This window comes from Neovison vison, chromosome 14, assembly GCF_020171115.1.
Source record: "Neovison vison isolate M4711 chromosome 14, ASM_NN_V1, whole genome shotgun sequence".
NCBI lineage: Eukaryota > Metazoa > Chordata > Mammalia > Carnivora > Mustelidae > Neogale > Neogale vison.
The window spans coordinates 1,116,183-1,127,356 of record NC_058104.1 but is presented as its reverse complement, the minus strand read 5'-3'; the positions used below and the strand labels follow the sequence as shown (position 1 = coordinate 1,127,356).

The window sequence follows — 11,174 nt, the reverse complement described above, 5'->3', positions numbered from 1 at the left end:
CATGGGAGGGGCAGGATGGGAAGGAGACATCGGCCGTGCCCCAGGGAGTGAGGAGGGGTCACTCTGCCCTGTCCCCAGCCCTGGTGTGAATGGGGAGACTGAGGCCAGCCTGAACCAGAAGTGGCCCTGCCTTCTTGTGCTAAACTCTCCCTCCTCGCCCTGCCCTGTGGGCAGAGGGGACAGACACCAGCCACCAGCAGCCCTACGGGGCTCTCACAGCTGGGGGCCTGGCTGACTCAGACTCAACACCCGGGCAGGAGGGGCCGGTTTCCCGGAGGCGGCAGGGCGGGCCAGGTAGATTGGTTGGTCTTGAGAGCAGGGCTAGGAGGCCCCGCAGACGCCGCCCACAGGGGCCTGAGAAGGTTCCGTCCGGGAATCTGACACCCTCTAGCCTCATAAGGCCCTGCACTGGCCCAGGGCAAGGGGGGGGCAGGGGGTGGGGTGGGCGCCCCGTCCAAGAGGTAAGGATATCAGACTGGCTCTTCTCCACAGACTATGGCCATGCGAACCGCCCAGCCTGCCTGGGGGTCCTGGGGCACCTCCGCCGGCGGCAGCCTCCTGCTCCTGCTTCTCAGCCTCGGTGAGTAACACAGGTGGGCTGCGGTAAAGTGTTGGGGGCCAGAGAGCATCAGACGGCACCCAAGGGGCCTTAAGGCTCTGCCTGCCCCACGCCTCCTCCCTGGAGGCCGGCAGTGCCCACGTGCCCACCCCACCCCCATAAGGCTATTGTTCCAAATCTGGGCAGGTGCCCCGAGTCCCAGGTAGGCTGTCAGCCGTGTCTCTGCTCCCAGAGGTGGCTGCGTTCCTCCCTACCGGGCAGCACTGGAAGCTGAGGGGGGTGGGGTGGGTGAGGGGGGCTCAGGCCAAAGGGACAGTATCCGTGACCTGGGTGTCTGATTGCCCTGAGCAGCGAGGTCTTAGGAGGAGGATGTAGGAGGCCTGGGCTCCCTGGGGTGGGGAAGGCTGTGACATCATGGGGTGCCGAGTCTGGGAGGGCCAGCTTTGCCTCCTTCCTACCCAGGGTGGGGCACACCCAGGAGTCCCCCGTCACCCCGTCAAACCTTGTGCCCCCTCCCCTGCAGGGTGGGCGTTTCCTTCCAGGGCCCAGGCTGCAGACTCAAGACTGGTAAGGTCCCTGGGGGGGGGGGGGGGAGGGCGGTGTCTGGCCCTGGGTGGGGGGAGGGATCCTCGAACCACGAGCCAGCACGACTCAGCCACAACCCTGCTCTGTCCTCAGGGTGTCATGACCCCATGGCTGCAGGGTACCTCCCGGGTCTTGTCCTGGTGGCGACCTGAGCTATCTGTCTTCCTCTCGCGGGACCGGAGGGACACAGACAGTAAGCAGGACACCCTGCCCTGCTGGCTGTTGGGAGATGTGGGGCTGGGGGTAGTGTAGTGGGGTCACACTTGCCCACACATCTGGGGCCCTTCCTGGCTGCACGGCTTGCTTGGAGAGTGGACAGAATGGCCCCATTTTGCCGATGTGTAAACTGAGGCCTGGAGGGGGGGTCCTGCGTTCCCCAGGGTCTCGGCGAGGTTTGGGAGGAGGAGGTTGACTGGAGAAGTTCAGCCCCTGACCTCTGGCCTGCTCTTGCAGGCAAGGTCTGCCCGCCTGCCAGGAAGGCCCACGTGATAGATGAAAACCTTGTCTTCTATGAGGAGTGGGAGCTGGAGGCCTGTGTGGATGGGGCCCTACTGGCTGCTCAGATGGACCGCGTGAACATGGTGCCCTTCACCTACCAGCAGCTGGACGTTTTTAAGCGCAAGCTGGACGAGGTAGCTCAGGCCCGCCTGTCGTGCCGCACTTTTTTGGGCAGCCAGGGCGCAGCCGTGGCCCTCACAGCCGCCGCCCTGGGTAGTTCTACCCACAGGGCTACCCTGAGTCCCTGACCCAGAACCTAAGCTACTTCTTCCTCGAGCTCAGCCCCGCGGACATCCGCAAGTGGAACGTGACATCGTTGGAAACCGTGAAATCTCTTCTTCAAGTCAGCAAAGGGCAGAAGAGGGACGCTCAGGTAGGTGACAGCTGCCCGGGAGGGAGCAGGTGGGGGGATGGTGTGCAGGCCCCTGGGGGAATGCCTTTCTCCCAGACCCGAGACTCCTCCGTGGCCTCCTTCCGCAGGTGGCTGCCCTGATTGCCCGCTATGTGGCGGGAGGGGGCGAGCTGGACCAGGCCACCCTGGACATGCTGGCCACCTTCAGGCCCGCATACCTGTGTTTCCTCAGTCTGGAGCAGCTGCGCTCTGTGCAGCACAGCGTCCTTTGGTGAGTCCCAGGGGCCTGCCGGGAGGGGTGGGCATGCACTCCCGGCTCACCGCCTGGCCCCACGCTGCCTCCCCAGGGCAGTCGGGCCCCAGGACCTGGATGCGTGCCGCCCTCTGCAGATGGCCGTCCTCTATCCCCAGGCCCGCACCGCCTTCCAGAACGTGAGTGGGCCTGAGTACTTCTCGAGGATCAAGCCCTTCCTGGGTGAGCCAGGGAGAGCCCCTGGGGGGCGAGAGGGCCCAGGCTGCCCACACAGGTACTGCCGGGGTCTTGCCTCACGAGGCTGCTGCTGTTGGTGTGACTGGTGGTCAGCATGGCCCCTGCCCTCACACGCATGTGTCGGTTGAGGCCCTGTGAGTCCGAGCCCCCTCCAGCCTCTGCACCCACCCGGGGGGAACCTGGGGCCTAGGAATTCCTTGGGTTGGAGGATAAGACTGGGGGCTGTTGTGAGGTCTCACGCTTGGGGCCCCACTCCCCGCGAGCAGGTGGGGCCCCCACAGAGGACCTGAGGGCTCTCAGTAGTCAGAAGGTGAACATGGACGTGGCCACATTCCAGAAGCTGCAGACGGAGGCTGTGCTGGTACAGCGGGGGGGCTGGGGGGGGCTGGAGGCGGGGCCAAGGTGGGGGTGGGGCGGGGCCATTGCTGCCACAGCGCCCGGGCTCAACTCGAAGTCTGGAGGGGCCAGGCCGGGTGTTCAAGCCCGGGAAGTACCGGGAGGTCTGGACACAGGAGAGGCTGGCAGCCTTCTGGGGAAGAGGCCGGGTGACTCTGATGGCCCTCTGGGGACTCTTGCAGCCGCTGACCATTGCCGAGGTGCAAAACCTTCTGGGTCCAAACCTGGTGGGCCTGAAGGCGGAGCAGGAGAGGAGCCCCGTGCGGGACTGGATAGTCCGGCAGCAGCAGGATGACCTGGACAGTCTGGGCTTGGGGCTGCACGGTGGCCTCCCCAATGGCTACCTGGTCATGGACCTCAGGCTCCGAGGTGGGCTGGGGTGCTCCGCTGGGTGGGGCTGGGGCAGAGCCATTCAGGGCGCCTGAGTCACTCTCTCTGCAGAGGCCCTCTCAGGGGGCGCCTGCCTTGTGGGACCCAGAACAGTGCTCACTGCGATCCCCACTCTGCTCCTGGCTCTGATCCCCAAGTGAGGCCACCGTCCTGGATGCAGAACATCCGCCACGCCGTGACGGCCTGCCTGGTCCACCCTGCCTGGTCCACCCCAAGGGGACTGGAGTTCAATAAAAGGCCCCTGTCCTTCCCTGCAGAGATGGCCTGTGGTGTTCTGAGGACCGGGAGGGGAGGCCCAGCCCCGGGATGTGGTAGCTGGGGTCCCTGAGTTGGAGTTCCTCCTGTTTGCACTTGGGGATGGGGAGGGGAGTGGCCCTCAGGGCCCTCCTACCACTGTTTCCATTCCCAGGGCCTTCCTTCCAAGGTCAGGCCAACACTGAGGGTGGCTTCTGGGGACAGAGGCCAGGAGGTGCAGATGGAAGTCCTATTCCCTGCTAGGAGCATCTCTGCCCCTCCTCGGGCTCAGGGCAAAGGGATGCAGGCAGGATTGTCACCTTGTCTTTTATTCAAATCAGTCAGCAAGGCCCCCTCCCCCATACCAGTTCTTCATCCTGGGGGAGGCCAGAGGATTGGGGCAGCATCTCTGCCACTTGTATGGGGCTGGCCACAGCGTGGGCCCTGGTCGTCATTCCAGCTCCATGTCCTAGAAGCTGGGTATGAGTGGGGACCAGCCCTGCAGGCCCCTAGGAAGTGGGACATGGCCAGGTCCTCTGGCCCTGGAGCCTGGGCGGGGGCCTGAGCAGGTGTCTAGCTCCACCTTCCAGCCCCAGTTTCTCTGCCTGTGGCGCTGGGCCAGCGCTGTCTTTGGAGGCCTTGGTGCAGGTGCCCTGGGAGCAGTCCTGGCTGGGCCCCGGGATGCCCCAGTACAGCAGCCACAGGAAGCCTGAGGGCAGGGCCGCAGCGAGTAGCCAGTATTGCAGGTGGGCTGGCGCGCTGCCTGTAGGTGGGACATGGATGAGCACCATCAGGCCCAGCTGGGAGCCCCCCTGCCCGGGCTGCCCTCCCCGTGTGCTTCCACGGGCAGGAAGGCCAGCGGGGACTACACCTAGGCTGCTGCCCCAGGCCCTGAAAGGCATGTCAAAGCTTGTCCCACCCCCACTTCCTGGTGCTCAGCAGGTGTTGGAGGAGAGGACTTGATCCTTCAGTAACTCAGCAGCCAGTGAGGACTGAAGCCAGGGTCACCCAGATGTCACCCAAGGAGGCAAAGGGAGGAGAGCTGGCCAACAGAGTGGGAGGTTGGGTGCGAGATGCGGAACTGGGAGCAGTCGGGGGTCTGCAGAGACCCTGGGCAGACGGGGCCAGGCAGAGACAGGGGAGCCCACGATGGGGAGGCCAGGTCTGGGGCATACCGGAAGTGGGGGCGTTGTTCCCCCGCTGGCCCGAGGTGGGGGCTAGATGGGATACCCAGGGAGTGGTGTCCGGAGTTCCCGTGGTGGAGTGGGCCGGGCCGGTGGGGCCGGCAGTGTTTGGGTCCAGGCCCAGCTCTCCTAGGGCCGAGGTGTTGAGGCTGCGGAGCCAGGAGCTGATGGTGGGGTGGCTGCGGGCCTTCTGCAGGTCCCCCACATTCTGGCCCAGCAGGGTGGTCACATTGCCGACACTCAGGCTCTGCGGGGGGAGAGGGGGCTGTGGGGCCAGGGCCGGAGGGTCCCTCGGCAGCCGGCTTGGGGGCAGAACCCAGCAGGGCAGTACTTAACTGAGGAGCGAGCACAGGGGTGAGGCTTGGCAGAAGCGACCTGGGGTTCACCGCAAACCTCTGACTTTGGGATACTTGGGGCCTGCAGACTGTGACAGCGGCCTCCCCTAGTTTGGCAGCCCCCCCCATGCCCCAGACAGGCCACCTCGGGGGCCCACCTGCAGCACTCGGGGGTTCAGGTTGGTGAAGGTGTCGATATCCATGGAGACGTTGGCCTGGGCCAGGTGCCGCAGCTCCTCCACGGGGGCCCCTCCTGGGGGCAGGCAGCGGTCAGAGGACGGGGCAGGGGGCCTCTGGGACAGGGGGGCCTGCACACAGGGGAGGGTCTCACCGAGGTAGGGGCGCATGAAGCGGTAGTAGCTAGCTGTGTTCCTGGTGCTGCCAAAGGCCTCGCGGGCTTTGGTGTAGAGTGCGTCCTTCCGGCTCTGCGGGCAGGAGGAGATATCCAGGGCCCCGGCCCGCCTGGGGGAGGGGGAGGCTAGTGGGCAGGCTGGGCGCCCCTCGTGCTCCTGGCCTGTCCCCACCACAACTTTCCTCTTGCCCTCTGTACCACGTGGAACAGGGTACCCCCAAATCCCACACCTGCCCGAAACCTCAACACAGAGCCTCTCCTATTTGTAGATTTTGTGATGAAGTTGACATTGCAGTGAATTAGTGCGGCCTGAAGTCCAGGAACTGGAGCAGAGAAGGGACTCTGCACCTAGGCGCCGAGGGGAAGGCCATGTGGCCGTGGAGGCCGAGGCTGGGGCATGCGTCCCCCGGCCCGGGCAAGGCCGAGGAATTCCAGCAGCACCCCACGCAGGATGCACCTCCCCTGCAGGTTTCAGAGGGAGCTGGCCCTAGGACCCCTCCATTTCAGGTTCCTGGTGTCTAGAGCGCGGGAGAATTTCTCTTGTTTTAAATCTCTCGGATTGTGGTACCTGGTTGTGCAGCCCTGGGAACCTACCACACCTCAGGCCGAGCCCCTCCCTCCTCGGCTGAGCCGACGATGGGTGCATCCCGGGCTGGCTCACCGGAACTCCACTGGCCTGATGGCCTGGATCTGCCGGGCACTCATCCAGCAGAGACGGGAGCCCCCGATGGCCATGAGCAGGGCGCTGGTGATGGTGCCATTGTGGTCCAGGTATTTCTGTAGGACAGCCTGCAGGCAGGGCCTGGGTAAGCGGGGCCAGGGGCAGCACACCCCCACTGCCCCCTATGCTGCCCTCACCTCGGTCTGGTTCTCCAGGGCCACGTCCGAGGCCAGCAGGGCCACGACCGTGTCCCTGGACGTGATGTTCCACTGGCTGATCTCTGAGCGGGAGTAGAGGTAGACCAGCGAGGTGATGAGTCGTAGCTGCTCCTCAGGGACGCCATGCGGGTATACCTGGGTGGGCGGGAGGGTCAGGCCGGGCTGGGCGCCTGCCTGCCGCCCCCCGCAGCCGGTCTGCAGCGCACCCGAGCCAGCTTGGCCTTGACAACGCGCTGGCACTCTGCCGGGAGCGGGTGCTGTAGGAGCGGGTCCAGGTTGGCCTGGAGCACGTGGCTCCCCAGGCAGGACTCGAGCTGCACGCAGTCGTAGCGCACCAGGAAGAGGTCGTCGAGGAGCGTGGCTGCCGTGATGTCCCCACGGATGCAGGGTCTCCTTGCATCTGGGGGAAGGGTGGGGGTTTTGAGCTGACCTTTGCTGACTTTGGGCCCGGCCTCACTCCTAACCTCAGCCTGCCCTTGACTCCCTCCTGAGCTTGACCTCTAGCTGAGCACCTGGCTCAGACAAGAGAGTCAAACCTGCCCTTGACCCTGACCTTGACCCACCCCAGGCTGGATGCAGACCCCCCCGGCCTGCCCAGGAGGTCCAGCAGCAGGTGGGACAGTCTTTTGAGTGCCCACCCCCCAGGGTTAGGAGTCCAGGGCAGGGGAGGGACAGCATTCCCTGGCCCTGGTGGCCACACTGACCTGTGCCCCGCTTGGGTCGAGAGGACACTGACATGGCCTTGGCCTTGAGAAAGCCCGTGACGAAGCGCCTGGCATCGCCCTGGCTGAGCCGCCCAGCTCGGTACGTGGCCACCATGCTGCTGAAGAAGGCCAGGCCCACGGCCTGGCCAGGCGGGCATAGAGACTCCATGCCCAGAGAGGGGCTGCCAGGCCCTCGTCCCGTCCCACGGACCGAAACCCTGGGGCAGGGAGGGCCTGGGGACACTGGAGAGGCTGGCGGAAGGTCGGCTGGATGCCCCTGTCCTTGTGCACAGCCACCTGACACTCCTCCCCCACCCCCACTGCAGAGGGTCCTACCTCCTGCACCTGTACCCACAGGCTGGAGCTGATGTAGCTGGCCAGGGCTCCCAGGGCCTGCAGCCCCTCCAGGTTCCAGGAACCGGGAGGCCTGGTGTGTGGTAAGGGAGCACCGGGTTAGGGTCAGGAGCAGAGCCCGGACCCCTGGAGGCAGCCAGCCCCTCCCTGAGCACCCAGTTTGCAGGGTCTGCCTACTGGGGACACCTCCCACCCCAGGCGTGGGGGCAGGGGAACAGGGGGGTCTAGAGGGTCGTGGGACCCTGAGGCTGTGCAGGGTCGGGGGGACGGATGAAAGGTCAGCAGGATGGTAGACATTAGGGGTCTCTAGGTCGTCTCGAGGAGGAGCGGCCTGGGTGGAGGCACTGGACCCAGCCTACCCCAGCACGGTCTTGCCACCGGCCAGCAGCGAGTTGAGGGCAGCTTGCTGGGGGGCCGTCAGCTGGTGGCAGCGCTGCAAGTTCTCCAGCACATGCGGGTCTGCGGTCTCAATGCGGGACGCGTGCATGTCACACACCAGGGCCCCAAGGAGCAGCAGGTCCAAGGCATTGAGCCGTCGGCGGGGTGCTCCCTGCCACACAGCGGGTCAGCATGAGCCAGCCCTGTGCCTGTCCGCCCTCCCCCGTCCCGTCCCAGCCTGCCCGTCGTGCCTACCAGACAGGCCAAGACCGTGTGCTGTAGGGCGGACCTCTGGTCTGGCAGGTTGGCGAGCAGCTCCGTGTCCCCCTGGGCGGCGCGGCGGGTGAAGGCCCGGCAGGTGGCTTCCCTTACCTGTGTCAGGCTGCGGGCGGGTTGGGGGCTGTTGGGACGGTGGGGGCCACCCGAGGGTCGTCCTCTGGGGTGGCGCAGATGTCCCCGGGGAGCTGGGGGCCCTGGGACTCCGAAGGAGGCACTCAGCCTGTTGCGCTGGAATGCTGGGGGCTGGGGGGCAGCACTCACTTGTAGAAGAGCAGCAGGTTGGGGGGGTGGAGCTCAAAGTCGTCCTGGAGGCCGTGCCGAATGGCCAGGTTGGCCAGGCAGCTGAGCTGGGCAAGGCAGTGGCATGTCGCGGGCTTGGCCAGACCGGGGCCCACAGCCCCCCATCTTTCTGCCGTCTTACCCTCGCCTTGGCGTGGGGCCCTCCCTGTCTGCCTGGGCTCTGTCCCTGGACGCCCTGTGGTCTGCCCTTCTCAGGAGGCATCAGGGCCAGCCTGAAAGCCCCCCACCCCCCACGGCTCTCCATGGCTCAGTAATTTACCCCAGTGCTACCTCTTGCCTAGACTTTTTGTCTCATTGGACTTACTTTGGGGTTTTCAGATGTATTGCTAATTTCATACTAATTTTATAACGAGGCAAAATAGTAGCTTTTCTTCCTTTTGTTTCTTTAAACTCAGGGGCAGGTCGAGGTGGGCTCAGACCACATGGGAGAGGCCAGGAGGCTGGAAGATCCCCACAGGGCTCCAGAGGACCTGTCCCAGTGTGGGCACCGTGTGAAGGCAGGAAGCAGCCAGCGCAGGCCTGCTGGACAAGCCCTCATCTGAGCCAAGAATAGAAGTCAGGGGCTCTGCAGGTAATGGGCTGAGAAGTCCTGGAAATGGTCCCAAGTGGGCAGCACCATAGAGTCACCCAAGGGAGGGCAAAACCAACCTCTGACGGCCACACTTGTCAGGGTCTATCCAGCAGCCGTGTCTCAGGCGCCCGGGAGGCTGGCCGGGTCTCGCGCCCCATCCCAGTCTCGTGGGCCCCTGCTGACCCGTGTCCTTTGCTGGGCACGCCCTTCCTCCCCACCTGTCTCCGGCAAGTGTGCCCTCTCCCTCAGCACCCTGGCCCGCTCCCATCAGCCACAGCTATTTACCTGCCAGGCCCTGAGGGGGATCTGCTGGGACGCCATCCCCTGGATGAGAGTGGAAAGCTGGTCCCGGGACAGCTGGCTGGCCGGCTGGCACCAGAAGCCGTGCAGGAGGGAGGTGTTGGCGCTGGGCAGAAAGGGGACAGGCGGTGAGGGGTAGCATCGAGGTCAGCACCGCCAGCTCTGAGGGAGTGAGACACGGGAAGCGTGGCCCGTGGCCCCTGGGCACATGCAGGACCACAGCTTCATTCCGCGCTCGCCCAGCAGGCACCAGGCTCCCAGCTGTGAGCAGGGCTTGGATGTGGCCTTGGCCTGGACTCGGGGTCCTGGCAGTCTCTGAGCTTGGGCGGGCCCCACTGTCCCTGTGATGGCTGAGGGCATGGAGGAGATGGGGCCTGAGCACCAGCTGGGGCACCGCAGCGGGCCTGGCCTCTGGGTCAGCGCCGTTCTCGGTGTGCCTCTATCTAACAGAGTCTGTGTGTGGGGAGGGCGTCCTCTGGGATGTCAGCCTGGGCCTCTGACTCTGCCTCATCAGTATCCAGATCAATCCATCACTCGATGCCTCATCAGTGATCTCTAACCCTCCAGGAAAGCGAAGCGTGGCTGAGCCCACATGTGAGGCCCCAGTATAGTGGTTGGGAATGATAGAGTCTCTGGGACCTGGGAGAGCCGCCCAGTCTTGGGGCAGAGGAAGAAACTGGAGAGGACTCGGCACAAGAAGTAACCGCCCACTGGGCCCGAGAGCAGCACAAGCTGTGAGGGGCTCAGGGGCCCTGTCCAGCGCGATGCCTGGGGACCCACTCCTGGCCACTCCTGGGCCACGTGGGTAGGTCTGATGCAGGACTCTGGAAGCTCCTGGCTGTCTCGGGGCGAGGTCGGTGAGTGATGGGGGCCCTGCCTCAGCTGTGCCCAGGCCGTCGGGTGTGGACCGCCCCCCCAGAGGATCAGCTACAGAAGGGTGACCTTCTGACTCACCTGCCCCACAGGTCATCCCCGCTGGCCTCCAGCCCTCCCTGGGAGGAGCCCTGGGCCTGGGGACAAGAGCAGTGGGCTGTGAGCCACACGAGGAGGGCGAGGCCTGGGTTCACCTGACCACCTGGAACAAAATGGGCCGTGAGCAGCGTCCGGGCCCCCCAGCACAGCTGGGCGCCACCTGCTGGGGGCGTCCTTCAAGGGTCGGCCGGGGGCTCCGTGGGTCCTAGGAGAGGCCTAGGATCACAGATGGCCCTGATACCTCCGGGGAGCCTGGCTGTGGGACCCACCCTCCGAGGGTCTGAGATGCCCCTTGGTGAGGGCTGCCTCACCTGCTCGGGGACCCATGGCTGTGCGGTGTGCACTGCTCGTCCTGGCAGAAAGGTGTGGGGTCACAGGCGGTGGGTACAGGACAAGCTGGAGAGGAGACAGGAGGTGAGGCCCACCCATCACCATCCCCTGCCCTCTGTGGCACAGGGCACAGAGAGGGAGGTGCCATCCAGGGTCATAGAGGAAGGGCTCCCTGCAGCCCCGTCTTTTGTCTTTGGGGAGGGGCACAAACCCCACAAACAATGCCTCTTCGGAACTAAAGGGAGTGGCAAGAGGAGGGGCTGGGCCAAACCCCGGGGCCTTTCTTATCACAGGTCGGGGCCCCTGGGACCCGTAGCTTCGGTGTCTCCAGTAAACAGATCTCTTGACAGCTACAGGGGAGGGGTGGTGGTCCCAGTAAGTCCCTGCAGGCAGCTGCTGGTGGAGGCCTGGGGGCTCTCCAACCTGCCGCCATTCCTGGGTGGCCTGGAAAGTCCTCTTCCCCTCTCAGGGCCTCAGACGCCCAGGCAGACCTGGCCTCTGGCCACAACCCACACCACAGCCCCGCAGGCGGCCCTGCACAGTCTCCAGCTGGAGGCCTGAACTGTAAGGTGGTATCCAGGTGCCTGAGGGGCTCTAGACTCTGCATGGCCCAGGGTAGTTACTTTCCTCTGCAGGGGACAGAATGGAAGCCCCCCATCCAGGTTCACACCGAGACTGCCTCGTGGGTCCAGGTGGCAGTGGCCCCGCCCCAGCCCTTGCTTCTCACCGGAG

At 65.2% G+C, this 11,174-nt stretch overlaps 2 protein-coding genes across 4 annotated transcripts; one reads left to right on the top strand and one right to left on the bottom strand.

The window, feature by feature from the left end:
* The first annotated feature begins 260 nt into the window (after positions 1–260).
* On the top strand, positions 261–3,518 carry LOC122895303 (mesothelin-like). Of its 3 annotated transcripts, none has more exons than XM_044232600.1 (11): positions 261–294; positions 493–580; positions 1,083–1,126; positions 1,238–1,337; positions 1,598–1,776; positions 1,860–2,015; positions 2,123–2,265; positions 2,342–2,469; positions 2,751–2,845; positions 3,063–3,249; positions 3,322–3,518. In XM_044232600.1, the coding sequence occupies exons 2-11, from the start codon at positions 496–498 to the stop codon at positions 3,408–3,410; spliced, it is 1,206 nt and encodes a 401-aa protein (XP_044088535.1). In that variant the 5' UTR covers positions 261–294; positions 493–495; the 3' UTR covers positions 3,411–3,518. The 3 variants fall into 3 exon arrangements, with proteins under 3 accessions (XP_044088535.1, XP_044088534.1, XP_044088536.1); XM_044232599.1 differs by lacking the exon at positions 261–294 and adding an exon at positions 317–362; XM_044232601.1 differs by lacking the exon at positions 261–294 and having other exon boundaries at positions 377–580; positions 1,925–2,015; positions 2,406–2,469.
* A 487-nt stretch (positions 3,519–4,005) lies between these two features.
* LOC122895815 (mesothelin-like protein) lies at positions 4,006–10,547 on the bottom strand. Its single transcript, XM_044233548.1, has 14 exons — positions 10,424–10,547; positions 10,095–10,215; positions 9,126–9,246; positions 8,231–8,316; positions 7,946–8,072; positions 7,672–7,862; positions 7,295–7,385; positions 6,959–7,100; positions 6,461–6,654; positions 6,234–6,389; positions 6,037–6,164; positions 5,182–5,485; positions 4,680–4,935; positions 4,006–4,267 (listed from the first exon to the last, which is right to left on the bottom strand). Exons 1-14 carry the CDS (start codon positions 10,545–10,547, stop codon positions 4,014–4,016), a joined length of 2,295 nt encoding a protein of 764 aa, XP_044089483.1. The 3' UTR covers positions 4,006–4,013.
* Between the last annotated feature and the right edge of the window lie 627 nt (positions 10,548–11,174).

Bases quoted from the DNA above. Each gene is read 5' to 3' on its own strand.
- LOC122895303 (XM_044232600.1), top strand. From the start codon at position 496: ATGGCCATGCGAACCGCCCAGCCTGCCTGGGGGTCCTGGGGCACCTCC. The intron at 2,266-2,341 runs GTGAGTCCCAGG...CTGCCTCCCCAG, and splicing joins GTGCAGCACAGCGTCCTTTG to GGCAGTCGGGCCCCAGGACC. The intron at 2,846-3,062 runs GTACAGCGGGGG...GGACTCTTGCAG, and splicing joins TGCAGACGGAGGCTGTGCTG to CCGCTGACCATTGCCGAGGT.
- LOC122895815 (XM_044233548.1), bottom strand. From the start codon at position 10,547: ATGGTGATGGGTGGGCCTCACCTCCTGTCTCCTCTCCAGCTTGTCCTG. The intron at 6,165-6,233 runs GTGAGGGCAGCA...CCCTGCCTGCAG, and splicing joins CCCTGGAGAACCAGACCGAG to GCTGTCCTACAGAAATACCT. The intron at 5,486-6,036 runs GTGAGCCAGCCC...CCCCTCCCCCAG, and splicing joins ATCAGGCCAGTGGAGTTCCG to GCGGGCCGGGGCCCTGGATA.